Source organism: Barbus barbus (genome assembly GCF_936440315.1).
Source record: "Barbus barbus genome assembly, chromosome: 16".
Taxonomy (NCBI): Eukaryota; Metazoa; Chordata; class Actinopteri; order Cypriniformes; family Cyprinidae; genus Barbus; species Barbus barbus.
The window spans coordinates 31512511-31526155 of NC_136744.1; the positions used below are offsets into that span (position 1 = coordinate 31512511).

Here is a 13645-nt window from a genome sequence, read left to right on the forward strand (position 1 = left end):
TTCTTCCCTCTCTCTCTCCGGTTTCCGGTTTCCACGCCGCTCTCTTCTGTAAACGCGTCCAATGCTGCATCCCGCTGGCGGAACCGGGAAGCGTCACTTCAAGCTGATTTCTCTTGGATTTGATGATTATTTAATTTATTTCGAAGGGTTTGTGGCTACACTTGATGCGGACTGAGGCAGTCAAAAACATTTAATAAATATTAATATAATAAAATAATAATAGAAGCATTGTAGCTAAATAATTACCGAAACAAGTTTAAACTGTAACACTGAGTAGCCTATAAAAGGAAAAACATGAACAAAACACCCGAATATCTCAAAATATTTTAAATGAATCATAATTAATATAATGTTACTGATCACGCATATCATCAACCATATATCCAGCGACTAAATTGTCCCTAGCAATAAATTAAAGCTACAAACTCCATCATAAAGCACAATGTTTCCATCTAACGTGTATTTTGAGCTGCAGCTCATCATATTAATGGAGTGTTTCAGTAGTTAGCAGTAAACCAGTTACCTCAGCTGAATATCTTCATAGATTTGTGTTGATGTTATCTTTGAATGGAAATACAGATATTTTATTTGTTAACATAAGTTTTAATTTCAGTTAATGTGATCAAACTAGCGAGCTGAGGCAGTAGTAGTGCTGAGAGTATCGTGTAAATATGACTGAACCCTCAGACTGATTCGAACTCGTGACTCCAATCATTCAGCTGTTAGCAAAAACCAGATCAGAAGAGACATTCGTTCTCGGATCTCCAGAGACATCGCCTGTAATGATTTTAGTAAGCAGGTATGATGGGTGAAACAAATCTTTTAGAAACTCTGAATCAGTTAAAAAACAAACAAACTCTGAATCTGTTAAAAAACAAAGAAACTCTGAATCAGTTTAAAAACAAACAAACTCTGAATCAGTTAAAAAACAAACAAACTCTGAATCAGTTAAAAAACAAACAAACTCTGAATCAGTTAAAAAACAAACAAACTCTGAATCTGTTAAAAAACAAACAAACTCAGAATCTGTTAAAAAACAAACAAACTCTGAATCAGTTAAAAAACAAACAAACTCTGAATCAGTTAAAAAAACAAACAAACTCTGAATCAGTTAAAAAACAAACAAACTCTGAATCAGTTAAAAAAACAAACAAACTCTGAATCAGTTAAAAAACAAACAAACTCTGAATCAGTTAAAAAACAAACAAACTCAGAATCAGTTAAAAAACAAACAAACTCTGAATCAGTTAAAAAACAAACAAAGTCTGAATCCCTGAGTTAAAAAACAAACAAACTCTGAATCTGTTAAAAAACAAACAAACTCAGAATCTGTTAAAAAACAAACAAACTCTGAATCAGTTAAAAAACAAACAAACTCTGAATCAGTTAAAAAAACAAACAAACTCTGAATCAGTTAAAAAACAAACAAACTCTGAATCAGTTAAAAAAACAAACAAACTCTGAATCAGTTAAAAAACAAACAAACTCTGAATCAGTTAAAAAACAAACAAACTCAGAATCAGTTAAAAAACAAACAAACTCTGAATCAGTTAAAAAACAAACAAAGTCTGAATCCCTGAGTTAAAAAACAAACAAACTCTGAATCTGTTAAAAAACAAACAAACTCAGAATCTGTTAAAAAACAAACAAACTCAGAATCAGTTAAAAAACAAACAAACTCAGAATCAGTTAAAAAACAAACAAACTCTGAATCAGTTAAAAAACAAACAAACTCAGAATCAGTTAAAAAACAAACAAACTCAGAATCAGTTAAAAAAACAAACAAACTCTGAATCAGTTAAAAAACAAACAAACTCAGAATCAGTTAAAAAACAAACAAACTCAGAATCAGTTAAAAAACAAACAAACTCAGAATCAGTTAAAAAACAAACAAACTCTGAATCAGTTAAAAAACAAACAAACTCTGAATCAGTTAAAAAACAAACAAACTCTGAATCAGTTAAAAAACAAACAAACTCTGAATCAGTTAAAAAAACAAACAAACTCTGAATCAGTTAAAAAAACAAACAAACTCTGAATCAGTTAAAAAACAAACAAACTCAGAATCAGTTAAAAAACAAACAAACTCAGAATCAGTTAAAAAACAAACAAACTCAGAATCAGTTAAAAAACAAACAAACTCTGAATCAGTTTAAAAACAAACAAACTCTGAATCAGTTAAAAATTTGATTCAAGACTTTTATTATTATTATTATTATTATTACACACAGTACATAAATCAAACAATTAAGGCAATACAATTATAAACATAAAGACAAATATATATATATACAGACTTGTTGCCAGGATAAAAACATAATACTATCAGACCACATCTCAAGAAGACTCAAAGGACGAATATAAGTTAATATATACAGCTTTCAATGCTTTCAAATGAACACAACTTTGGATAGTTTCCATATACTTATCTAAGTCCACTTTGAATAAAGAAAAGAGAGGTTTAGAGCCAGTAAACTTTTGTTTGTGTGAAATTTAGCCAATAGCAAACACAAATGATGTAATATTTCCCTATATTCTCTTTTGAGTATTCAAATAATCCAAAAAAAGCATCTTTAAAACAAAAAGAAAAGTCCCTTACCAAATAAGACTGAATAAACATTTAAAAATCTGACCAAAATGTTTCTGTATGTAGGCCTACATTACCAAAACATGTATTTTCTAAGAAAAGCTTTAGTTGGGTTTAAATGTTATTACTTTTACTTTATTAGTGAGCAGATACTTATGAGACAAGAGTCCAAACTTTCTCTCAAAGTATATTCTCCACAATATTATTCCAGTATGGTATTATGTAAGGAATTGTTGTTATAACTCTGATGTTATAGTTATTTTTCTGTTGATCTGCAGAAAAGCACACACTTCTGATCACGGTCAGTTAAAGACACCATGGTAACAGAGAAGACACACCAGAAGGAATGACATTGAAAACAACAGCATATTCATCCGCAGATACAGGAATATCATATTTCTGTAAGAAGTCTGAATAGTTATAAAGTCTACCTTGTGAGTTAAAAAGCGGAGCAACTAAAAGAAGATTGTTTTCAAACCAGCTGTCAAAGAAAAGTGATTTATTCTTATGGAGAATATCCTTATTGTTCCTAGATCGTAACTTCTGAATTATTTCTGAATCATTTGAGTTATTCCAGAACTTCGGAGCAGGTTCGTGGATCAGAAGCTGCCATCATGTACGGCCACAGACAGAATTAACTTCTGTTTTACAATCATACATTTTTAAAGAAAGAAACAAACTTGGACAGGGGTGTAAAAATTGGCACAATTTATTAGTGTCATGAAAATATGTTTTTCTCAACATATTTGGGCAGAAATATATGGCATTAATGGCAGAAGTAAATGACATGGATGGTATACTGCAGGTAAAATCCACCCTGATGATCTCCTCAAGAACCAGAACCTTCCTCACAGACACAAACATCATCTCAGAATCTCATCCCAATGGATTAATAACAGCTTTGGTCTACAACAACAAGAAATGGTTTGATGGCAAATAGCAATGAATGTATTTCAATAAACAATGTATTGTGTGCATCACTAATATCATAATCATCTCAGAGCTTGGCTTAGATCCGTTAAACATTCAAACTCCAGAATAAAACTAGCAGGATATAAACTTGAATGAACAGATATACACATTATATTTATGCAATAACCCATTTACTCAAAATATATATATATAAAAAACCCTGATACCATGACTTAGTATTATTAACAGTACTCTGTAAAACTATTCTGGTGTGCATGCAGTGAAATCAGGGACTCCTCAAGTGAAGCCATGCCCTGGCGTAAAGTAACAGGCAGATATGATTGAATGTAACAGAATTCAGTGTTTTTTTATGTAGTCTTGCAGCATTTACAGATTATGACCCAGTTATGTTGTTTCTGTAGATAATCAGAGATCTGCACATTATACAGTGAGCTGAATATTCATGATATTATTGACCTTTAGATGCAGCATCAGTCTGAGCATTAAAACAGAAACACCACAGACTGTTTGAGTGTGTGTGCATGCGTGTTTAAATGTGTGTGTGTGTGTGTGTGTGTGTGTGCGTGCATGCATGTTTGAGTGTGTGCGTGTGTGTGCATGCGTGTTTGAGTGTGTGACTGTATGTGTGTGGGCATGCGTATATGTGTGTGTGCGCGCGTCTTTGAGTGTGTGCGTGCGCGTGTGTGTGTATGCGTATAGGTGTGTGTGTGTGCATGCGTGTTTGAGTGTGTGACTGTGTGTGAGTGTGTGTGTGTGTGCATGTGTTTGAGTGTGTGCGTATATGTGTGTGTGTGTGTGTGTGTGTGTGTGTGCATGCGTGTTTGAGTGTGTGACTGTGTGTGTGTGCATGTGTGTGTGTGCATGTGTATATGTGTGTGTGCGCATGTGTTTGAGTGTGTGCGTATGTGCGTGCGCATGCGTGTGTGAGTGTGTGACTCTGTGTGTGGGCGTGTGTATATGTGTGCGTGTGTCCCCTGAGAACAGACAGCATTTTAAACAGTGCTGATGAATGTGATCTTCATTATTTCAGCAAAGCAAGTTCTCTTCAATTCTATTTTTTCTTAATGAGTTTCAAAATCTATTATACTTAGATGTAAAGACAGAAATCATTCCCTTCCCTCAAAGAGAAACAGTCACATCAGCAAAAGCCATAAATGAGCTCTGAAGACAAGCAAACGCTGAAGATTTAGCTTCAATCACCTCCAGTGAAGCTCTGTAGATGATGAATCTCTATCAGGCGTCCATGTAAACATGCAGTACATCTGTAGAGTAACTAAAGTAAAGCAGCAGCAGAAGTTCCCTTCCACCCAGAAGACACCATCTACTCTTGATCACTAATGTGATTCAAACTCTTAATCACTGACAAGGCCTTATTTTATGTCTTTATAGTGTCAGACTGCTGGAGGATCTGTGTGTGTGTGTGTGTGTGTGTGTGTGTGTGTGTGAGGCGAGCGCAGTGGTGTGTTGTGGTCTGGTTTAACTGGCGTTGTACAGATCCACATTACTGGAGCTCAGACCTCGACTGTCTCTCAGCCGCCGGCTGGACAGATTCTGAACACCAGAACAAACAGAAAGAGACACAAGAGAAGAACGTGAGGAAACCTTCATCTTCATTCTCAGCATGAAAGATTCATTAATTATATGAAAAAAGGTCATTTTAAGTTTATACACAAAAAGTAAGAATTGTGAGATAAAGTCACAATGACCTTTTTTATTTTAGATTCTGTGGCAGAAACAAGCTTCCATACATTATAGATGTGATTATAGATGTGATTATAGATGTGATTACAGATGTGATTATAGATGTGATTATAGGTGTGATTATAGATGTGATTATAGATGTGATTACAGATGTGATTATAGATGTGATTATAGATGTGATTACAGATGTGATTACAGATGTGATTATAGGTGTGATTACAGGTGTGATTATAGATGTGATTACAGATGTGATTATAGATGTGATTATAGGTGTGATCATAGATGTGATCATAGGTGTGATTATAGATGTGATTATAGATGTGATTACAGATGTGATTACAGATGTGATTATAGATGTGATTACAGATGTGATTATAGATGTGATTACAGATGTGATTATAGGTGTGATTACAGATGTGATTATAGATGTGATTATAGATGTGATTATAGATGTGATTACAGATGTGATTATAGATGTGATTACAGATGTGATCATAGATGTGATTACAGATGTGATTACAGGTGTGATTATAGGTGTGATCATAGATGTGATTATAGATGTGATTATAGATGTGATTATAGGTGTGATTACAGATGTGATTATAGATGTGATTACAGATGTGATTATAGATGTGATTATAGATGTGATTATAGATGTGATTACAGATGTGATTACAGATGTGATTATAGGTGTGATCATAGATGTGATTACAGATGTGATTACAGATGTGATTATAGATGTGATTATAGATGTGATTATAGATGTGATTATAGATGTGATTATAGGTGTGATTACAGATGTGATTATAGATGTGATTACAGATGTGATTATAGATGTGATTATAGATGTGATTATAGATGTGATTATAGATGTGATTACAGATGTGATTACAGATGTGATTATAGGTGTGATTATAGATGTGATTACAGATGTGATTATAGATGTGATTATAGATGTGATTATAGATGTGATTATAGATGTGATTATAGGTGTGATTTCATCTCACTCGGGGTCGTGTGTGTTACAGTGATTTTACCACAGTAAGAAATGAATAGTTGCTTGCATTAATGATAATAATGAACTCTTCAGTCCAGTAATAGAACAGTGTCAGTGTTAGTGATATTAGTTACCTGGATGGACTCGTCACCCGTCTTGTTCAGGTAGTTGAGTGAAGCAGCACGTTTCATTCTGTCGAGAAAAACACAAGTGAAATATCTTTATTAAATATTTATTTAAGTGAAATATTATTATTAAATAAATCAATTACAAAAATTACCTGAAATTCAGTTTTAAATGGAAAATAATATAAAGATAAAAAACAATACTGTAATAACAGCAGTACTAGAGGCTGAGAACTCTTTCAGTGTGTGTGTGTGTTGTGCAGTATATTAAGTGTGTGTGTTGTGCAGTATATTAAGTGTGTGTTGTGCAGTATATTAAGTGTGTGTGTTGTGCAGTATATTAAGTGTGTGTGTGTGTGTTGTGCAGTATATTAAGTGTGTGTGTGTGTTGTGCAGTATATTAAGTGTGTGTGTGTGTTGTGCAGTATATTAAGTGTGTGTGTGTCTGTTGTGCAGTATATTGTGTGTGTGTGTGTGTGTGTGTGTGTGTGTGCTCATACTTATTGTGTGTGTGTGTGTGTGTGTTCGTTCATACTTGTTGTGTGTGTGTGTGTGTGTGTGTGTGTGTGTGTGTGTTCATACTTGTGTGTGTGTGTGTGTGTTCATACTTATTGTGTGTGTGTGTGTGTGTGTTCATACTTGTTGTGTGTGTCTGTGTGTGTGTGTGTGTGTGTGTGTGTGTGTGTGTTCATACTTGTTGTGTGTGTGTGTGTGTTCATACTTGTGTGTGTGTTCATACTTGTTGTGTGTGTGTGTGTGTGTGTGTGTGTGTTCATACTTGTTGTGTGTGTGTGTTCATACTTGTTGTGTGTGTGTTCATATTTGTTGTGTGTGTGTGCGTGTGTGTGTGTGTTCATACTTGTTGTGTGTGTGTGTGTGTGTGTGTGTGTGTGTTCATACTTGTGTGTGTGTGTTCATACTTGTTGTGTGTGTGTGTGTGTGTTCATACTTGTGTGTGTGTGTGTGTGTTTGTTCATACTTGTTGTGTGTGTGTGTTCATACTTGTTGTGTGTGTGTGTGTGTGTGTTCATACTTGTTGTGTGTGTGTGTGTGTTCATACTTGTTGTGTGTGTGTGTGTTCATACTTGTTGTGTGTGTCAGGAGGAGCGTTTCCCTGGAGTTTCTTCACCAGCATCTCACTGCTCCTGCGCAGCACATCTCTGAGACGCCCGATCGAGCCGCTGCGCTGCAGAACACCACTGCCATCCTGAACACACACACACACACACACACTTAATATACTGCACAACACACACACTTAATATACTGCACAAAAAAAAAAAAACTTTCCCTCTATCTTTCTCTCCCTCCCTTACTAGCTTGTACTTATTTGAACAATGACTGAGACTTGGTGTTACGAGCACTTCCTCGGTCCGATTGCCTCTTCAAGATTAATCGCTTTTTGTATTCCCCAATTGTAAGTCGCTTTGGATAAAAGCGTCTGCCAAATGACTAAATGTAAATGTAATGCACAACACACACACACACACACTTAATATACTGCACAACACACACACACACACACACACACACACACACACTTAATATACTGCACAACACACACACACTTAATATACTGCACAACAAACACACACACACTTAATGCACTACACACACACACACACTTAATGCACTACACAATATACACACTCTCAATACACAGAATTGCACAACACAAACACACGCTTAATATACTGAACACACACACACACACACTTAATATACTGCACAACACACACACACACTTAATATACTGAACACACACACACACACACACACACACACACTTAATATACTGCACAACACAAACACACGCTTAATATACTGAACACACACACACACACACACTTAATATATTGCACAACACACACACAATGCACACACACCCAACTGCTCCTCGGGCGCCGCAGCATAGATGGCTGCCCACTGCTCCGGGTGTGTGTTCACGGTGTGTGTGTGTTCACTGCTGTGTGTGTGTGTTCACTGCTGTGTGTGTGTGTGTGTGTGTGTGTGTGTGTGTTCACTGCTGTGTGTGTGCACGTTGGATGGGTTAAATGCAGAGCACGAATTCAGAGTATGGGTCACCACACTTGGCTGAATGTCACTTCACTTCACACTTAATGCACTACACAATATACACACTCTCAATACACAGAATTGCACAACACACACACACACTTAATATATTGCACAACACAAACACATGCTTAATATACTGAACACACAAACAACATACTTAATATACTGCACAACACACACACACACACACTTAATGCACTACACACACACACTTAATATACTGCACAACACACACACACACACACTTAATATACTGCACAACACACACACACTTAATGCACTACACACACACACACACACACACTTAATATACTGCACAACACACACACACACACACACACACACACACACACGCACTACACACACACACTTAATATACTGCACAACACACACACACACTTAATGCACTACACACACACACACACACTTAATATACTGCACAACACACACACTTAATGCACTACACAATATACCCACCCTCAATATACAGCATTGCACAACACACACACACACTTAATGCACTACACACACACACACTTAATATACTGCACAACACACACACACACACTTAATATACTGCACAACACACACACACACACACTTAATGCACAACACACACACACAATCATGTACCGGATCATGTGATCACCGTCAGTGCTTTAAAGGAACAGTCCACCCAAAAATCAACCAGACAGTTTCAGACGCCACTGACTTTCATTATACACACAACATACAGTGTGAGTCAATGGAAGATGAAACATTCTTCAAGATATCTTCTTTAATGATCCACAGAAGAAGGAGAGTCATCCAGGTCTGGAAGCAGTAAATAACATCAGAATGATCATGTTTGGGTGAACGAACCCTTTAATACAACACACAGCAGCTCAGAAATATATTAGAAAACATGATCAAACTGATGAAAGAATAAAGTAATGCAAAAAAATAACCAGAAAAACAGACTACTCAGATATACATTATTAAACTGTTTTATTATTAAATAACGTTCAAAGCACGTGATCTCAATATAGAAACAGATCATCATTATTAAACATACACTGATACAGAACGATGAGAAACTTCAGAAATAACCCTTTATTGAGAAGATCAACAAACGTCATGCAGTGAGTAATAGGTTCATATGTATTTACTGTAGATCTACTCGCTATGAGAGTGAACACAAACGCTCGCGTTAAAACAGAGATAAATCACCACACACGGCATAAACACGTCTGTTATTAAGAGACACGCTTGTTCGTTTTGTACTGCATCATCATCATCATCATCACGTGTGTCTGGAATGAATGGAACGATCATCGTTAGTGAACATGGGTAATGAATGAGGCCTGTAGCACTAAAGTGAACTGACAGCACATTGGGTGATATAACACAGTCCCATCAGCTGCTACCACGCATCTTTAAGGCTCTTTATGAAGCGTGATCTGTGTTAAAGTGTTGGATCCTTGCCGCTGTCGCCTCTGGCTTGCTTACCGTCGACTTGATTGCTCAGAAACTACTGAAACTGAACTGAGCTGGATGATGGCATCACTGAATTCAATGATGAACGGTCTTTAACTGAAAATTGAGTGTTTATTATTGTCCTTTTGCATTATTATCTATTGTCCTATTTAACACTGTAAAGCTGTTTTGACACGATCTGTATTGTTAAAAGCACTGTATAAATAAAGGTTTGGCCTTCAACACATTTAACAAGCTCAAAGAAATGATTTCCTGCAGCAGAACCTGTTCATTCAGCGTCTGCAAACTTCACACGGATCGAGTAACGAATGTTCTGGCTCTGAATACTGTTCCCTTGATCAGGAGCATCTGTCTCATCAACTCTGCTAAACCAAAGAGCACTTCTCCTTAGTGTAATTACACCATACATATGCAAGCTTGTTTATGACACCACAGAAAAAAAGGTCATTGAGAATTTTTATCTCACCATTCAGACCTTTTTTTCTTGCAATTCTGAGTTTGTTTTGCAATTCAGACTTTATTTCACAATTTATATTAATAAATATAAATTGTGTTAATATTTTGCAATTATGAGTTTGTTTCGCAGTCATGAGTTTACAATTCTGTCACAATGTCAAATTCTAAATTATTATGCAATTCTAAGTTTGTTTGCAATAATGAGTTAATATTTCGCAATTACGAGTTTTTGCAGTTATGAGTTTATATCACACAATTCTGAGTTAATATTTCGTAATTGCGAGTTTTTGCAGTTATGAGTTTATATCACACAATTCTGAGATAATATTTCGTAATTACGAGTTTTTGCAGTTATGAGTTTATATCACACAATTCTGAGTTAATATTTCGTAATTGCGAGTTTTTGCAGTTATGAGTTTATATCACACAATTCTGAGTTAATATTTCGTAATTACGAGTTTTTGCAGTTATGAGTTTATATCACACAATTCTGAGTTTTTATTTCTCAATTCTGAGTTTGTTTGCAGTTCTGAGGTTAGATCTTATATAAAGTCAGTACTGTGAGATAATTAGTAATGAGCTTTTTAATTTCTTTAATTGTGTGGTGGAATCAAGCTTCCATAGATATTGATATATAATTTCCAGAAGTATGTGCACTGCTGACTAATGCATCAAACCCACTGCAAGCGTTAATGTAACACTGTAAATGTCACTTTGACCCTGGAGCACAACAGATAAAGCATGCCGCCTAGAGAGAAAGCGTCTGTGACGTTCGTCTTGTGTTGCTCGGTTTGGGATGTCAGTTCGGTTATGTCACATACATGCTCAAGCGACATGAAATCATCATTTATCATACATTACAAAAACATAAAAAGTATCACGAGCAAGTTTCTGTGAAACACCAATGATTGTTCACCAGCAGAAGCTGCTCAAACCCACAGATGGCAAAAAGAGCAAAACCATCAAATCTGCAGAATTAGGATCAGTCTGAAAGTTCACAGATCATCAGAGAGGCCACGATGAAACGCTGATAGATGAACGTGTCGACATCGATTATCAACACATCAGAGATGAGAGAGAGAGAGAGAGAGAGAGAGAGAAGCAGATGAAGAGCCCAAAGACAACGTCACGTCAACCGAAGAAAGAACAGAAGTAGCAGGATTGAGCAGAGACGCATCCCTCTGCCTGCAGTGGCCCAGGATCAACATCCAGAGGAAACTAACAAACACGGCCCTTCCTGTGTGAGGAGGAAGAAGATGAAGCAAACTCTGGATGGCTTTATGCCTGATGAGGAGAGAGAGAGAGAGAGAGAGAGAGAGAGAGAGCATCATTAAGAGCTCAGATCAAACACACGAGTTGCCTGTCTGTCCCTGTGTGTGTGTGTGTGTGTGTGTGTGTGTCTGTGTCTGTCTGTCTATCTGTCTGTCTGCTGTATCATCTGTCTGTCTGTGTCTGTGTGTGTGTCTGGTGTGGTGTGTGTGTGTCTGTGTCTGTCTGTCTGTCTATCTGTCTGTCTGCTGTATCATCTGTCTGTCTGTGTCTGTGTGTGGTGTGTGTGTGTGTCTGGTGTGGTGTGTGTGTGTCTGTGTCTGTCTGTCTATCTGTCTGTCTGCTGTATCATCTGTCTGTGTGTGTGTGTGTGTCTGGTGTGTGTGTGTCTGTGTCTGTCTGTCTATCTGTCTGTCTGCTGTATCATCTGTCTGTCTGTGTCTGTGTGTGGTGTGTGTGTGTCTGGTGTGGTGTGTGTGTGTCTGTGTCTGTCTGTCTATCTGTCTGTCTGCTGTATCATCTGTCTGTGTGTGTGTGTGTGTCTGGTGTGTGTGTGTCTGTGTCTGTCTGTCTATCTGTCTGTCTGCTGTATCATCTGTCTGTCTGTGTCTGTGTGTGGTGTGTGTGTGTCTGGTGTGGTGTGTGTGTGTCTGTGTCTGTCTGTCTGTCTGCTGTATCATCTGTCTGTCTGTCTGTGTGTCTATCTGTCTGTCTGCTGTATCATCTGTCTGTCTGTGTCTGTGTGTATGTGTGTGTGTGTGTGTCTGGTGTGGTGTGTGTGTGTCTGTGTCTGTCTGTCTATCTGTCTGTCTGCTGTATCATCTGTCTGTGTGTGTGTGTGTGTCTGGTGTGTGTGTGTCTGTGTCTGTCTGTCTATCTGTCTGTCTGCTGTATCATCTGTCTGTCTGTCTGTCTGTCTATCTGTCTGTCTGCTGTATCATCTGTCTGTCTGTGTGTGTGTGTCTGGTGTGGTGTGTGTGTGTCTGTGTGTCTATCTGTCTGTCTGCTGTATCATCTGTCTGTCTGTGTCTGTGTGTATGTGTGTGTGTGTGTGTGTGTGTCTGGTGTGGTGTGTGTGTGTCTGTGTCTGTCTGTCTTTCTGTCTGTCTGCTGTATCATCTGTCTGTGTGTGTGTGTGTGTCTGGTGTGTGTGTGTCTGTGTCTGTCTGTCTATCTGTCTGTCTGCTGTATCATCTGTCTGTCTGTCTGTCTGTCTATCTGTCTGTCTGCTGTATCATCTGTCTGTCTGTGTGTGTGTGTCTGGTGTGGTGTGTGTGTGTCTGTCTGTCTATCTGTCTGTCTGCTGTATCATCTGTCTGTCTGTGTCTGTGTGTATGTGTGTGTGTGTGTGTGTGTGTGTGTGTGTCTGGTGTGGTGTGTGTGTGTCTGTGTCTGTCTGTCTATCTGTCTGTCTGCTGTATCATCTGTCTGTGTGTGTGTGTGTGTCTGGTGTGTGTGTGTCTGTGTCTGTCTGTCTATCTGTCTGTCTGCTGTATCATCTGTCTGTCTGTCTGTCTGTCTATCTGTCTGTCTGCTGTATCATCTGTCTGTCTGTGTGTGTGTGTCTGGTGTGGTGTGTGTGTGTCTGTCTGTCTATCTGCTGTATCATCTGTCTGTCTGTCTGTCTGTCTATCTGTCTGTGTCTGTGTGTGCGTCTGTCTGTCTGTTGCTGTCTCACCTCTGCAAACACACTTCTACTATATTTAATTTAAAGGCCAAACACTGATACACAGAATGAGAAAAAAAAAGAAAAAGGTATTTAATATAAAATATTTAAAATAATTTTTTAAACAATATATTTAAAATATTATTAAAAAATGATTAAAAAACATTATTAAAAATGGTCTTTCAAACACATTAAAATGCACAAATTCACGTTGTTGTTTTTTTGTTTTTTTACATGTAATGCAGGGATTCCCAAACTTTCTCCTAATCTATTTACTTGAAGAACCCCGGAGACTTTAAGGTAATAATGTTTTTTATAGATTTATTAAGCCTTTATTATGACAGGACAGATCAGAG

At 37.2% G+C, this 13645-nt stretch overlaps 1 protein-coding gene across 2 annotated transcripts in view; it reads right to left on the reverse strand.

The window, feature by feature from the left end:
- Positions 1-3279: 3279 nt before the first annotated feature.
- The window catches only part of LOC306882780 (kinesin light chain 1-like), a 29354-nt gene continuing 18988 nt past the window's right edge, over positions 3280-13645 (reverse strand). The window contains exons 14-16 of one of the 2 annotated variants that reach the window (XM_079437663.1): positions 7429-7550; positions 6353-6410; positions 3280-5071 (exon numbers count right to left, since the gene is read on the reverse strand). In XM_079437663.1, the coding sequence (XP_079293789.1) occupies positions 4997-5071; positions 6353-6410; positions 7429-7550 (255 nt within the window). In that variant the 3' untranslated portion in view covers positions 3280-4996. Of the gene's footprint in view, positions 5072-6352; positions 6411-7428; positions 7551-9393; positions 11639-13645 lie in introns of those variants that run through there. The other variant, XM_079437665.1, reaches the window with a different exon arrangement.